Source organism: Lonchura striata, chromosome 14, assembly GCF_050655825.1.
Source record: "Lonchura striata isolate lonStrDom1 chromosome 14, ASM5065582v1, whole genome shotgun sequence".
In the NCBI taxonomy this organism is placed as follows: domain Eukaryota; kingdom Metazoa; phylum Chordata; class Aves; order Passeriformes; family Estrildidae; genus Lonchura; species Lonchura striata.
In genome coordinates this window covers 2922392-2938477 of record NC_140716.1, presented here as the reverse complement: position 1 = coordinate 2938477, position 16086 = coordinate 2922392, and the positions used below count along the sequence as shown (strand labels likewise).

Genomic DNA, 16086 nt, shown 5'->3' with positions numbered 1-16086 from the left:
TCCATTAAACAACTCCTGTTTCTCTTCAGGATATCACATTTAAATATTAAAATATTATTTATCTCTTAAGAATCTATGATGGAAAGCTAAACCAAATTCCATATGAACCTATTGACCTTCAAAAATAATAAAGTACCAGATTCCTCCCTGCCCCTTGGAGTCGCCACTTAAAGAACTTTAAATACCTGAATCTGAACAAAAAGAATAAGTTTTCAGGTAGATAACAGCATAGATTATTCAACTGAGTAAAACTCGTACTTTAATCCCAAGAAAGAGCAGCTATTGCTGATACCACTACACAACACACCTCTGGGTCCAAGCACAGCCACTCATGGACTAATAATTATGTCTTTGATTAAAACAATAGCCAGATGGTCAGCAAGATGGATTGTTACAGAAATACAGAGCTCAGACACAAATCCCAGAATGGTTTGGGTTGGAAGGACCTCATGGACCATCCCATGCCAAGCCCCTGCTGTGGGCAGGGACATCTTCACTAGACTAGTGAAGATGCGTTCCATCCAAAATCCCAAAGCTCATCTCAGTCAAGGACCTGCAGCAGCACTTCTCCAGAAAGACACTAAAGAAAGATTATTTCTACTTGGAATTGCTCAGCAGAGCTCTGAGAAGCCACCAGCAGGGTTTCAGCACCTCTGGAGCAGAGGGCACTGCCACACACAGCAGGCAACCAGCAGCCTCCCCAGTCAGCCAAAAATCACCTCCTGAAAAGCAACCACAACAGAGAGATCCCCCCAAAAAACCTAAGAAAACCCCAAATGGAAAAGACCTACAATCTCATTGAAGACAAACTAAGAACCACTCGTTTGTTATCTTTATTTTCCAATAGTACATTTAAACAACTTCTCAGGACTAAGCTCCCGGGCCAGCGTGGCACACGGAGAACATTTCCTAGGTTATACAGACGGCCTGTGACAACACAAACACGGGGCTGTGGCTGTGCCGTGGCACACACAGGGAGCTGTGGAGGAGGAGGCAGCTGCAGTTACACCACGGAGCAATGGCTCAGCACAGCTCGCTCTGGGGCTCCTCAGTGGCACAAAACCAGGAGTGGGGGCTGGCTGGACACAGCTTCCAACCATTCCTCCTTAGGAACATTTCCAAATCTCACCGTGACTGGCCTAGAGACCCCTCCTGTGGCTATGAACTGCAGCTGCACATGTGATGCTGCCTTCAGAAGTGCATTTTGTGTCTTTGCCAATTAAAATGCATCAAAATCAGAGTCAGATATCAAAGCGTGCACTCAGTATTCCCTGGACACATCTTGTGACCATGCAGGATGGGAAGGAACAGCCACGAGACCTCTGAGAGTCCAAGTTGGGAGCAGCACAGCACGCAGTGTTCCTAGATTTCAGCAGAAGTCCTTCCCTGCAGTAAATACAAATTAAAACCAGAAAGCCCAAGTGTTCTCGAAGCCTCTCAGCTGACCACAGCCCAGGCAATTAGTTCCAAGACTTGGAAGGAGCTGCTTCATTAAAAATCTGACTTAATTTCAGCGCTATCTCAAGACATGCAGATGCCAGATCATGTGTGTTTATCAAACGAGGACTTAAAAGCCCTTCCCTGGAGCACTTTTGGTGAATGCTTTATCTACTGATTCTACAGGTGGGACCTGACTTTGAATTTCTAACAGAATTCAGACATTGACAGCACAGACAGAAAAGGAACCGCAGCCATTCTCTAACTTTAAAAGCATTTGCCCTCTTAAAAATCAGATATGTAATGGAATATATCACTTTAAACTATTACACAGCTATTTTTGCCATCCTTTTGATGTGAGCATGGATTTATTTTATCTACTTTGGGCAAGGAAAAAGAAGAGAAAAATCTAGAGCTATTCACCAGCTGCATGGATTAGTTTGCTTCTAATTCCACAGCTGGAAAACCATCCTGCAGATCTCAGCAGGTAAATCCATGCTCAATAACAGGAACTAGTAGTGTAAAAATGGACATTCCTGGTTTTTTTCAGACTCCATGACAGCATCTTGAATACATTCTCCCCTGGCAATACATTCTCCCCTGGCAAGGGAGCCACTGGCAAAGAGAGTTGAGGCAGGCACATTTCTGGATGGGTGGGGTTTGGGGTCAGTTGTTTGCAGTCCCTTCTGTGAGTGCCACATGTGGTTGTAACAACCACCCTGTTTTGGGCTCAAGCCACAGCATCACTAATTACTCATTTAATACTTCCATGGGACCAGAGGGGAAAATGCTGTATGTTCAGCATTAAAATCACTGCAGGATTAACAAGGCTAAAAACCTTCCAAGTCATAGATCTCTTCTAGTTACAAGACTTGTGAGTTATGAAAAACCCCAAGATCTTGCTTAAAGATCAGATATAAAAGTTGTCCCAATGGAATTCTCTCAGGCAGGAAGTGATGAGCTACTCACACTATGGACCTCCACTGTGTTCACTACTAAATTGCTATTTTATACTTTTTTAAAAATGTCCTCCACCACCAACCACAACCTGGGACACCTCTCTGCACCAGAAGGCAGCACCCTGCTGCCACCAACACTTCTGTATCAGCGCTGGAAGCACAAATGGAATATTTTCAACCATAGGTGACCTCAATACATACAAACTTCTCACAGCAAGAGCCAGGAATGCTCAGCTCCCACCTGGACAAAAGCTGGCAGGGCAGCAGGAGCAAGCAGCTCCTGGCCAGGTGTTTCAGTAGGAAGCAGTGGCTGTTGAGCTTCTTGTTTTCTGATTTGATGACGGGTTTATTTCTGCCTGACAGGAAGGTGTTTGAACAGTGAGAATCTTCAAATACACGAGAATGACAGAAAATTAAACAGCCTGTTGGATTTAAGGGGTGAAGCACTTTAAAGAATCCAATAGCAAAGTTTCAAAGTTTAAAATAGTAAATTAAAAACCAGGTACCATTCCAACACATTATATCTGAATAAAATCCTGCATTTTGAGAGCTGTATAGAATTCTATTTATGTTCCATGCAGAAATACAGGTTTCCACCAAAGAAACAATCAGCCTGTTGAATACCTTCATGCCAGTTGCACAGGAACAAACATTTAAATTTCTTTCAGTGTAAACAACTTCCTATCTAGAATCCTCCAGAACACCAATGTTTTCCAAATATCCTTTTGTTTAGGCCTAATAAATTTCATCTAAGAGCAAATAATATTAGCAGATATTTTGCAACAGAAACTTAAAATCATAAACAGCTGTCACGTATGTTTTCCATATATGATTCTTACTTTGCAGCAAACTTCCTTACAAGGACATGTTGATATCCTCATCCTTTCTGGAAGAACAGTTCTTATTTCCTCATTTAACAGACAGCACCAGCTACATGGGGCATATGCAAATTCCCTACATTATGATTTGCTTGAACTCCACCTCTCTGCCCCCACCACACATATGATAAATCTGCACTTTGAGCCAACTTTAAATACAGAATAATGAACCAATAATTATCTTGTAAGTGAACCAACACTGGTTTGTATTCTTCCCTGAATAACACTTTCTTTTGCAGAAGAGGAGGACTGCTACAGAAACACGGCAACATTCAAACCCTTTAAAACAAAAGGTAGATTATTTAATGCATTAACAATGTTAATCTGAAGATAAATAAATCCACAACAGACTTTCAAGTTTCTTTTGAGATTTCCTTTTTCTTTGCAGAGAATATTTCTGATATTATACAGTACTGAGAGGGTGTTCTTTTATTTTCTTAATGTCCAGGTGAAAAGCAAAGCTCAGTTCTCTCTGCTCTCTTTGTGGAACTCCTCAATGCCCTGTTCCAGGCGTGATTCTTTCGTAAGCTTTTACTTGAAAGCGGAGTGGTGAGCAACATTAATTTCAAGAATAACTGGATGGTTTGGTCCCTGAGTCATCTTCTTGAGAGCCCATACTCTGAAAGGGAAAGAGTTAGTTCTGTTCAGAAACAGGTCTGCAGGCTTGAGAATGACAGGTCTTTGAAGTGAACAGGGAGGAAAATAAAGTGCCTATGAAATAACATGAACTTAATTTTCTGGTTAAAATCACTGCAGGATTAATTAGGGAAAAGCACCTTTAAAATTAATAAATTATCTTTATGATGTGTCATGATGTTTATGCACATATTATTAATAATATGTAATAACAACACTGTAAATACTGACATTCAGTACAATATACTCACTGCACTGAATGAATCTCTTACATACTCTGACAAGACATTAAATCCATTACCTTCTGCACAAACTGAGGGTTCACAGTGATCTCTTGATCCATGGCTTTCAGTCGTTCATCAAGCTCTATACATTTCAGCATCTTAAAAATATGTATGAAATTGATTACTTTGTCCAGCTTGTACCTAATCTTCAACACATTTCACGGCTGTGCCACGTAGAACAAGTAATTTCTGCCACCACTAAAGTTCTACATCAAAATGTTCTCATCCCTCACCTCCCAAACAAAAGTGTAAGACCGTATTTTATTCCCTTCATTTGATCCATGCCTTCCTTTTTAAGGCCATTGATAGACAGTACCCTGAGGCTCAACCACCTTAACCTACAGGCAGGTTACTGAGAGCCAATGGAAGTGATCCTTCAAGTTTAAAACTCTAAAAACAATCTTTCTAATCCACTCAAGGATCTTCCTATCATCAACAGCAAGCAGTCAGTCTCCTGAAACAGCTCAAGCTGTGCAGGACAAAACAGGGAACACATTGAGAGAGAGTATTAATCTAAAACCCATGAAAATACTGTGAAATAGTAATATAGTGATTTACAGTCCTCACTCTCTATATCTAAGTTACTACACTGGCTCCTGCCAGCACCTCTCTGATTACAGTCTAAGGTTCTTTGGTAAGAATTCCAAAAGGAGTAAAAGATTTACCTCCTGATCAATGTTATGAAGCATAGCTGGATTGTTATATTTTTCAGGATTATCATGGAAACAGACCATACCATCTTTCTGATTAATACTTGCGAAGATTTCACCATCTTCTATCTGAAATGACAGAGGGTTCAATAGAAGTTATCAGCAAGAACAGAATTTCAGGTAACTACAACACACAGACTCTTTGTGGAATTGTCTTTAACTTGGTTGCTTTTACTTCCCACAGCTTCCCAAAAACACGATTCATGCCTTATCTTACAATGCTTTTAGATTTTTTGAGAACAGCCTCAACACCACAGTACACTGTCAGCATTTCCTCCACCCTGAAGAAGAGCTGCTCAAGATGTGTACTGCCAACCCAAACACTAATTATGGGATAGCTTCCCCAGGCCAGAGGTCTTACCATGTGGAGGACGTATTTTTCTGCTTCTTGGGGCCCCGACAGCTGCACCCGACTTGCCATGTCTTGTAATGACAATGTTAAAAATGTCTGAAATTTAGAAAGTTTTTAAGTGTTAAAACTGGATGTTAAGGATTTTCCTGTTGATGCTTCATGGTCTGTGTAACCTGACTGTGGAAGTCTGATGGGAGGGAACAAGTGGAACACAGAATTATTGAAGAGTAAGAGTGAGTCAGTTCTTCCTCCAGACATTAATTTGTTACACTGAGCACGTATGGAGTCATTACTCATTCCTGAGATTTCATTTTACACCAGACAGTCCTGACCACATCCAACCTCTTCCTCTCACCTTTTTTACACAAAAAAGTGACTCTCCACCCCTTGAATTTCCTTCAAGAGGTGCATATACTAAGCTCCTCATGAGATTTTTTCCTACTGCAACAAATATGATTTGAGCTTGCAAAAAAAACCTGCTTTCCCCAATCACCTTTCAGGATTAATCTGATCTCTCGGCTGAAGGAGCAATTAACTTCAGTGCTTCTGTTTTTCCTTTTATTTCAGTCACTTCCAAAATCTCTCCAGTTCACTCACTCCTTTCTAATGAAGTGGCCTGTAAAGTTCAGTTTTCTTATTTTTTGAATAGGGATGAAGGTCACTGGGTTGCAGCTCTCACTTTTTTGATTACCTGTGAAAACCCCATGGGCAAACACCTCTGACAGACAGATTGAATCACCTTTTAAATAATGCATAAGCAGCCAACTGATTTGTTTTCCTATACAGAGCATTCTAGTCTCCTTTGTTTCAGACACAAATCTCAGTTTAAGTGATTTCTCTGCCACATTACTATGTTATCATTTAGCTCTAAATCAAATATATTTCAGAAATACACTCTCACAGAAGAAAACTGTCCACAATTTCTCTTACCTTGGTTAGCCTCTGAATATTTTTTTTGTAGAGAGATGACAAGCATTGCTTAACCAGCCCCATATTGTTATCTCTTGTGAAAGTTTCACTGTGTTTGTTCACCAGATTTCGAAGCTCCGAGGGTTTATTGGTTGAATAAACTTGTGCTAATTCATGGTAAGCATTGCTAAGAGGCTGCAATTAGAAAAATGAGAACCCTTCTTGAAGAACACAGTGTTCACCCAGCCTCACAAAACCTATTCAGTGCTCCAACATTAGAAGCCATGCAGGCATTGAAGTAAATTTAAGTAGCTTGGGCACTTCTCATAAAAAAGACAGGATGCCCATACATGGCTTTATGGCAATGACAAACCCTCACACACTAAAATCTGTATTACTGCTGTGTAGCATTTAGTAAACATCATTCCAGGACCTCTGTGTGGCAGTTTTACTTACAGCAGTGTGAACAGCTCTCAAGTGACCAGCTGAGTTTGAGGTAAGCATTGCCAGTAACTGCCCATCCATTATATTTGTTCTGCCCTCTAAGACATCCATCCTTGACCACTTCAGGTCACAGCATCGACAACAGAGACTCAGAGGGTGAAACCAGTTCACCTAAACTACTTTAAAATGTTTTCAGCCTTTTTATTAGTCTCTGAAATTAGAAGAATTTTGGAACTCTCTAGAATTTTGGTCACAAATCAACAAGCTCGGTGTTAAGTAAGAACTAGTTTTAGAATTGTGTTACTGAGGATCAGAACTCTCTCAGTAGCAGTTTTGTCTCCCACCTACACCTCCTAATCTGAATGCTTACAGACTCCAAACTTGCAGTTTTTTCAGCTTTTATTCTTTAAAAAGCTGGGGTCTGGGAACAAACTGTTTAGCATTTTGTGCTTCAATCAGATGAAGTTAAAGGTCAAATCTTTTCATAATGACACTGCAGCTTGAAAGTCAATTGAAATCTGAGTATTTTTAAAATTTTAACATAAGAAGCTATAGAGGAATGCGCACTATCAGTGAAAGGAATACTGATTAGTACTATTCAACACTGAAGTTTTCCCAGATTTAAAAAACCCTTATCACTGACATCATACAATCATAGAATGGTTTGGGTTGAAGGAACCTTCAAGTTCATCTTACTCCAAACCCCTGCCATGGACAGGGACACTTTCCACTGTTACACACTTACAAATTCAGATTTGTTGATCTATTATGTAGAAGTATTTGCAATACTTACCTTAATGAATCTACCAACTATCTGGGAAGTGTATTTTGGTAGCTGCTGAACTTTACCAAGTAGTATCAAAGAAACTAGGATATACTTTTTATATGATTCCAACATAATATGACTGACTGCCATGGCTGGAGTAGTTATTGCCTAAGCAAGAGAGAAAGAAATGGAACAGAAATTTAGTCTGCTTACTGGTAGATCCTGGTAGTTACTGCATGAATAAAAAACTCAATTTCAAGCTGCATGTAGAAAGGATACAGTGACATATGAAATTCTCCTTTGAGTGCTGAAGCTTAACTAACTTCTGTCAAAATTAATTATCCAGACATACGCAAAAGAAAGGGAATTTTATACAAGCTACTCAAAACATATCACATTACAGTGGTGCCTGTCTTAAAAGAGATCTGCTCAGATAGAATCAAAACTTCCTTCCTTGGAATGTATCTAAACTTGTACCAGAAATCACCTGTAGCTACCTGTGAGCCTGGATTTACACAGTCCCTCAAAGAGGTTTTCTAAAGCTATTACATTGTCAGAGGTCTGCAGAATAGGGAAAAAGGATTTTAGTTCACTATGATAATGGAACTACTCAAGAGCTGACCCTAATTTACAAAAAAAGAAAAATGCTGCACCAATTTGTTTTGCACATTTCACAAGCATTTCCCTCATACACAAGATTTACCTAATTTTACTACTTTTATTTCCTTCCCAGATAAAGCAAAACCAGCAAATATTATAACAGCATTGAAAAAATATAACTCCTCTCATAAAAGTAGCAAAGGCCTTAGCAAAACCTCTGGACTATTTTTATTTTTTAAGGACACACAACCGTGTGTCAGCCCATGACCTGTTTCTGTGCTGCAGTTTCAAGCAGACAGCTGAAAAATATTTATACTGAGATAAATTTAACATCACTCTTTGAGCAGCACAGCTTTATGGTGCAACAAGGCTGTGAGAGACTTTCTTTAAAGGAAAACATTTCCATACACAGCCTGATTGTGCCAGTTCAAAGGTGCTGTGTTTTCTCAGCACTATTACACATCTACTTCTGCCTTTCCAGACATCACACTTCAGACTTATGGTTTCATTTCAAGTTACCTGTTCATAAAAGTAGAGTGCTCTTTCAAAGTTCTTTAGCCCAGTGTATATCATCCCACCATAGTAGTAGTAACATAAAAAGTGCTTCGCATCATATGCCCCATTCTCTTTACAAATATCCATCATGTCCACATCTAGATACGGGAGGGCAGGTTTAAAGCATTTTGCTAACAAACAGAGCTACAAGAAAATAAATCAAGTTTTCAGAAATTAGCCACTTCCATTCAAGTTTCCATGAGAAGGAATTGAAACTAAATTAATTAGTACTACTGCATAAATATCAGTCTCCCACGAGTTAAAAAACAGAGCATGTCCATAGTGGAGTAACACAAGTTGAAAATCTTTAGTACAGATTATGAACTGTTATAAAATTATCTGACTCCTAAAGAAATTAAACTCTGACAAAGCTGTTTGAAACTCCAGGACTGCCAGACTACTGTGCTGGCAGCACTAAATATTGCTCTGAACATTCCTGTCCAACCCTAAATCCCAGGGGCCAAGACTGAGACAGAAATACAAATCCAGGCCAAAGACACCATGACAAACATAAACTTGTCTTTTGTCAGTCTTGAGCAGACAGGAGCTGGATATTATACTGATACCACGCAAGTTAAGTTCAGTGTGACTTTTAGCCCACAGAGAAGGAATGTCAAAGGACCTTCTGAAGTCATCAACAAAACCAAAGATCTGGGGACATGCACTGAACATTTAAAATTAATAATTAATCTGTATATCAGACTTGGATTTTATTTCAGTACATCATATTATTTAATGCTAGGAAAAAAACCAAACAAAAACCCAGTTGAAAATCCATTCTTACACTGCAATACGTGAATGTGCATTTCCTTGAAGTTTTACAGGTATTTTATAAGCTTTTATTCTCACAAAAAGCCCTTGTGATCCCCTTACCTGGCAGAGATCTGCATGTATTGAGGTCAGCTGGTTTGTGTTCATCTGCATCTTGTCTATGGCTTGTCTGAGAATGCTAATTCCTCGCAGGGGCTGTCAGAAATTACATCTCTTTCAGATAATTTCTCATAGATGGCAGCACATTGGATCTTATGTTGACACTTACAAATGAAAAATAACACTAATTGACAGGTTCCATTAAGTAATAGTTAACTTGAGGTTCCCTTTTTGTAGGATATCACAGTCTTTTGGAGAATAAAATTAACCTTGGCTATACAATTTTTCCTGATAAAGTCTTCAATTCTGCTCCACAAAGCCAATCTCACCAGGAATACAGTAATCTATATCAATAAAAAACCTTCTTGACTCCATGAATCCATCCAAACTCCCAACAAATACTAAAAACAAGGTTCTCACTTCAGTTCACTTAAAAGTAGAGATCAGAGCTGGTCTGTCTCAGGCTGGACTTCACCAAAGTGGCCTGGAAAAGTCAGGATTTAGCAACAAAACCACTGGTCAAGTATTTGTTAATCAAGTTTCCTGCATATTTTAAGGCATTTCATTAAGAACATTATGTAACACCAGTGAGAATAACACTGAGACTAAAATCACTGACTCAGCAGTGCCAATAACCCTTGCACCTCTTTCCTCTACTCATGCATTGTCTGAAGAATATTCTTGGTACTACAGATCTCTTATTTTGTGTGGGAGAACATGTTTTTAGGTGACTTCTCCCCCAAAAAATTATCTTCCTTAGGTTTTCCTTAAGAGAAATCTTAGAATTTTGAGTTTGGCTCATTATCTTTCAGTAAACTTAACAATTAAAGAGCTGCATAGAAACACTTGATGTGAAGTTAGTGACAAATCTTTATGGAGTAAGAGGCTGGTAACACCCCCTTTAAGCCTTGGGTATGGAGTAACTTATTTGTACTAGATGGTACTTGCTCACCTGTTTTCTCTCCACAAGGGCATTTGTTAACTGGTGGCACAGGCCAGCAACTACACAGAGTAAAAAAACAAACAAGAAAAACACCTCAGTGAAAAAAAATCAGTATTATCAAACTATCCAAAAATATATCAAGTCTGAAATTAGGCTTAACTTACAAGTGTCTGTTGCATATCTAATGTGTTCTCCATTGCAAGTGCTGATAAAAAGCTGCACCTGCGAGAATAACGTTTCGAAGTCAGGGATGCTGGGCATAGAAAACTTCACAAACCTGAAACAAAGAAACAAAAGGTTTAGCATTTATTGCTTGGAGGTTCATAAAAAAAAGATTAATTTTCATTGCTAAGTCTCTGCATGTAGGTTCTTGCAAACAAATCCAAATGAGACATGGCATAGGATTTCCCCATTAGCTGCACAGCAACATCTGAAAACACCTTTTAATGCACAATATAATTAGCAATTTAGTGCAAACTACAATGGCAAAGATAATTTTCAGTATTATCAGTATTTTGTTTCGAAAGAGTAGTAGAACAAGTGCTAGAATTCTGATCTTTGCCTTAAGAGAAAATTTTAAAATGGCAGTGAAACCTGCAGATAGTTCACTTGACGTCAGATATGGCCAGTTGGAACTAAATATCTTCACCTTAAGTTCAGCATCCCCAAGGCAACTCAATTTTATCTTGAACTCCAGACAGCAGCAAGAGCCTCAGTGCTGTCTACAAACACTCAAGAGCCATGATAAAAGCCTGTTTCTGACTGGAATAAAACATCTTCCTCTATGCTTACAGTTCAGTGAAAATATGCCCTGAAAATAAAGTTTTAAAAGCTCATTCTACATATTTTTTTCTGAACACATATGGAAAAACACTTATCATGGAATCCCAGAATGGTTTGGGTTGGAAGGGACCTCAGAGTCCATCCAGTTCCAATCCCTTGGAATCAATCATGGGCAGGGACACTTTCCAATATCCCAGGTTGCTCCAAGCTCTGTCCAAGCTGGCCTTGGACACTCCCAGGGATGGGACAGTCAAAGCTTCTCCAGGCAACTTGTCCCAGGGCCAGAACAAAAAGCTTTGCCTGTCTGACAGTTCAGCTCATTGCCTGAAGTTTTAGTATTTACTTAAAAGCAAGCAACACTTACAAGACAGCAAGAACACCTAGTGAGTGTTCCTGTACATCCAGGGCACCAAGCACTGTATCCAGATGGGAAAGATTTTTTGCTAGCAGCTCTCCACTTTTATTGATCAGTTCACAAAGCTGGGTCATTTGCCCTGAAAAATAAAAAGCATTGTTGTCAAAGCCTAGTTAAAGTACATTCACCCATTCCCACACTTCTCTGCTTCCTCATGTAACAGCAGGAAATAATAATACCACCCCGAAATTTAATTTTCTTTAATAAAACAGGCATTAATTTTCTGCCCACCACATTTTTTTAATATAAAACAAATACCAGAGCTTGTTCCTTGCTGGTCCTCAAGCACTACTCAACTTTCAGGTCTGCTCATAAGCATTTTTTTGAAGTAGACATTAAAGTTAGAAATAAGTACCTACAACAAAAGTATTTAAAAACCTGTCCTTAAATTTACTTTGTACAATTAAAACTAGTGTTATTCTATATGCTGTGTGCTATGCACACAGCATGGAAAGGGACTACTTTGAATGAGGAAGGTATGGCAAGCCCCAAAACCCTCATAAAAGAAAGCAGATCCATTCCCATGAGCTGCTTTCAAGCTCTTCCTCCCCAGTAAATAACTGAATTAATTAAAACTACGTCCTTCTGAAGCAGAGCATTGTTTCAATGTTCAATCCTTGCAGATTAGAGAGAAAAAAGAGAGCTTCTCTCACCCTTAACAAAAGTCTCCAGAAAATGAGGAATAGTTGCTCCATTCAGAGAGATTTATACTACCCTCAGGTCTCTGGCCTTTTCTTTGAGAAAGGAATAGGAGGGAAATTCTAGCAATGAAATGTTAGTTTTGAAGTGACAGAGGGATCAAAATTCCAAATGGGGGACCAGAGCCCAGAAACTCACCTCCAAAACTATTCTCTTTCCTATGAAATTTAAAAAAGACATAAGCAAGGGAAGGAATAGGGCTTGTAAAACTCTCTGCGCTTTGATCATGGTGCTCAGGCACTGCAAAACCCTAGTTCTGGTTTCCTCCCTGTTCCAGAAATCCACCCCTTCTACAAAACAAAACAAAATAAACCCCAGACAGACTCTGAGCAAACTGCTCTAGTGGAGTGTGCCCCTGTCCATGGCAAGGGTTGGAAAGAGACGGCCCTGAAGGTTTCTCCCAACCCAAACCATTCTGGGATTCTGTGATCTATCTCTCTACCCACACACCGAACAATTTACAGTCTAAGCAGAAATTCCAGTATTCCAGTACCAGGCCCAACTAAATGTCCCTTTCTGTCACCTCCCAGGTGGCCAAATGCCAGCCAGGAACCAGCACATGCACACACACATTGCTCCTGAGTGCTCTCACATCCAGCTCCTGGCTCTGGATTTACTTTCACAGAATTCCAGAAGGGTTTGGGTTGGAAGGAACTTCAAAGATCATCTCATTCCATCCTCTGCCATGGCAGGGACACCTCCCACTGTCCCAGGTTGCTCCAAGCTCTGTCCAACCTGGTCTTGGACACTTCCAGGGATCCAGGGGCTGCCACAGCTTCTCTGGCAATTCAGTGCCAGGGCCTGCTCACCCTCACAGGGAAGAATTCTTGCCTAATATCCAATCTAACCCTATTCTCTGCTTATTATGAAGCCATTCCTCCTTTCCTATCCCTCCAAGCCCTTATAAATAAGTCTCTCCTCATCTTTCCTGTAGCTCCCTCCAGATCCTGGAAGGCAACAATTAGGCCACCCTAGAGCCTTTTCTTTTTTCCAGACTGAACAATCCAGATTCTCACAGCCCTTCCTCAAAGCTCCATCCCTCCAATCATCTTGGTGGCCTCATCTGGACTTGCTCCATCAAGTCCATGCCCTTACTGTGCTGGGGACTTTCTCACAGAGAACATCTCCCCGGCTCATCCCTAATGGGAGAACTTCAATAAAGCCCACCAGCCTCCCCTTGAGCCTTCTGCCTCCCCAAAACTCTGTGACAGAAAGTTCTCCAGCTCAACTACAGAAGTACAAGGATCCATCTTCCATCTGGTTTGTACCCACACCCTGCAGGCACAACTTGTCTTTAAAGTAGAAATATTTGTATTTATTGCGTGAAACCCGAGTAGGAGAAAGCTGGAGCTCAACCCAAGAACTACAAGAGATAAGACCTGGGGCCACGGTGTGAAACATCCATTTTTGATCAGCTTCTGGGAGGAAACATCCCAGGCAGAGACCAGTCCGAACACATTTCACAGAGCATCAATACACAGGGAAAGTTCAAGAACCAGAAAACGCTGCGCCCACACAGAGTGAAAATAGGAGTTTGGCAGTAAAACTGAGGAATTCTAATTGTGATTATTAAAGCCCTTTGTGGACACGTGGGTACAGTCTCTGATCTGTCACACAGTTCCGTGGTGGGGCGGGACTCTCTGTCTACGCTCTGCTTGCAAATTAGAGCACGGACACTTGGACAATTCAGAAATATATTTTAAATCACATTTATCACAACCAGTCTGTTCATTACGGGGGTGACAGGCTGGGCCGCACAATCCCATTTAAAGCCCTAGCGATGCTCGCTCCTCCCCCTGTTTTAAAGGCTCCGATTTTGGCAGGATCACCGATCCTGGGAGAGCTCCGTGAGAGCACCGCCGGCCCTTCGTGCCCTGTCACACCGCCAGGATCCTCTCGGGGCTGTCCCGAACTAACCCCGGCACGGCCCCGCCGCCGCGGGGCTGCAGCAGCGCGGACCCGCGCCTGAGGCAGCGCCGTGCGAGCGGGCAGGCCCCGGCCCGCCGCGCCGTCACCCGCGCCTTTTGACCAGCTCCTTCGCTCTTCGCCGTCCTCCCTCGTCCCCGCGGGCCCGCCCCGTCCTCGCGGCGCCCCCGGCCGGCCCCGTCCCGCTCACCCTGGGCCGAGAGCTGCCGGACGCTGTTGACGAACTGCTCCAGGGCCGACGCCATCTTGGCGGCTCGCGCCGCGGCCGCGCGCGCCGAGGGGGCGGGGCGGGGCGGGGCGGGGGGAGCGGCGCGCGCCGCCCGCCGCCCGCCAATCAGGGCCCGCCGCGGGGGCCGCGCGCCGCCCGCCGCCTCTCGCGAGAAGCGCGGTCGCCCTGGCAACCGCCGGGCCCGCGTCAGGCGCGCGGGCGGGGCCGTGACTCAGCAGCGCCTGAGGGGGGGGCGGCGGTGACGTCATGGCGCTGTCGCCATGACATATGTCGCGACATGCGGGCCCCGCGACATGCGGGCCCCGCGACATGCGGGCCCCGCGACACGACGGCCCATGTGAGAAGGGACCCTGCGCCGCCGGGACCCCAGTGACACCGGGCCCTCCCCACACGCGTGGCCGGTGCCTCCCGCTGCCCGCGGGCCGGGAGGTGAAGCCCACCCGAGGGGCTGCGCTGCACCAGCCGAGGTCTCATCCCTTCTGCCCCCTCTGACAGTGTGGAGGTGCTGGGATGAGCGCGTGGGATGTTCGCTCTGGTAGCACGGAATGGGGTTTGAATCCCTCAGGTTAACACGTGTGTGAAAAGCGCCAGCCACTTGGTTTTTAAAATTTTTAAAGTTTAATAATAATAAAATGGTTATAAAAATAGTAATACAACTAGAGTAATAAAGTTTAGACTTAGGACAGTTACAAGACAATAAAAAGCAAAGAATTACGGACGTCCGGATGCTCTCAGACACCAAGTCACGAAAAGCATGCCTTGTGAATAAAGGAATAACCTTAAAAGCAATAGCCTGTTGCATATTCATATATCTTTCATGGTTATGCATACATTCTATTTAAAACTAGAACTCTGTCTGTTGTATGTCAACAGTTTCTTTTAATCCCCAAGGCATCTTCGAGTTTGAGCAAGGCCTGAAGAAATTAGTTTCTTCTGATAAGAAAACCATAAATTCCTTTTCTTTGGAAGATTTCGGTGTTCCTTGAAGCGAGTAACTCATTCCTAAAAAAAAAAAAAACTCCCCCAACATACATAGTCTCTATTTTAACATTATGTTGGAACCTAAAACTATCTTTAACACACTACTAAAGAGAATTAATACAGCATAACTTTCTAACATTACACGTATAATATTCATTGTAATATTTGTGAAAAGCCAATTATGAAATAGCATTTTTCACACATGGATCCGCGTTTCCCATGCCTCGGGAGCTGCAGCAGCATGTCCTGGAGCTGTTGCAGGCAGGGAATGTGTTCAGTATCTTTGAAGATGAAGGAAGCCTGAGTGGAGATCACAGAATTGTAAAATATCCAGAGCTGGAAGGGACCCACAGGGATCATCCAGTCCAACTCCTGGCCCTGCACAGGACAAGCCCAAAATCCCACCCTGAGCCTGAGAGCTCCAAATGCTCCCTGAACTCTGTCAGGCTCGGTGCCCTGACCACTGCCTGGGGAGCCATAAATTTTCATGTATTCCCTCCCTGCTTAGTCAGGAACACCCAGCTGTGTTGAAATCCCATTCCTTGAAGGAAACAAAACGCCTGCGGTGCAAGTGAAAGCAAAACAGACCTGAACTTCACACATTCCCCTCCCAGCTGAGATCACCATCGTGTCCAGCCAGCTCTTCCTTCCTGCCTTCCCTCTGTGACCTTCCCCAGGTCACCCGATCCCAACAGCAGATTTGCCCTCTC

General features: G+C 42.4%; 1 protein-coding gene across 3 annotated transcripts; it reads right to left on the bottom strand.

The window, feature by feature from the left end:
- Positions 1-820: 820 nt before the first annotated feature.
- COPS3 (COP9 signalosome subunit 3) lies at positions 821-14437 on the bottom strand. Of its 3 annotated transcripts, none has more exons than XM_021549938.4 (12): positions 14357-14437; positions 11491-11620; positions 10508-10620; positions 10353-10402; positions 9404-9496; positions 8495-8674; positions 7403-7543; positions 6187-6360; positions 5266-5352; positions 4860-4973; positions 4212-4292; positions 821-3893 (listed from the first exon to the last, which is right to left on the bottom strand). In XM_021549938.4, the coding sequence occupies exons 1-12, from the start codon at positions 14409-14411 to the stop codon at positions 3840-3842; spliced, it is 1272 nt and encodes a 423-aa protein (XP_021405613.1). In that variant the 5' UTR covers positions 14412-14437; the 3' UTR covers positions 821-3839. The 3 variants fall into 3 exon arrangements, with proteins under 3 accessions (XP_021405613.1, XP_085448253.1, XP_085448254.1); XM_085592127.1 differs by lacking the exon at positions 14357-14437 and adding an exon at positions 14158-14179; XM_085592128.1 differs by lacking the exon at positions 6187-6360.
- Between the last annotated feature and the right edge of the window lie 1649 nt (positions 14438-16086).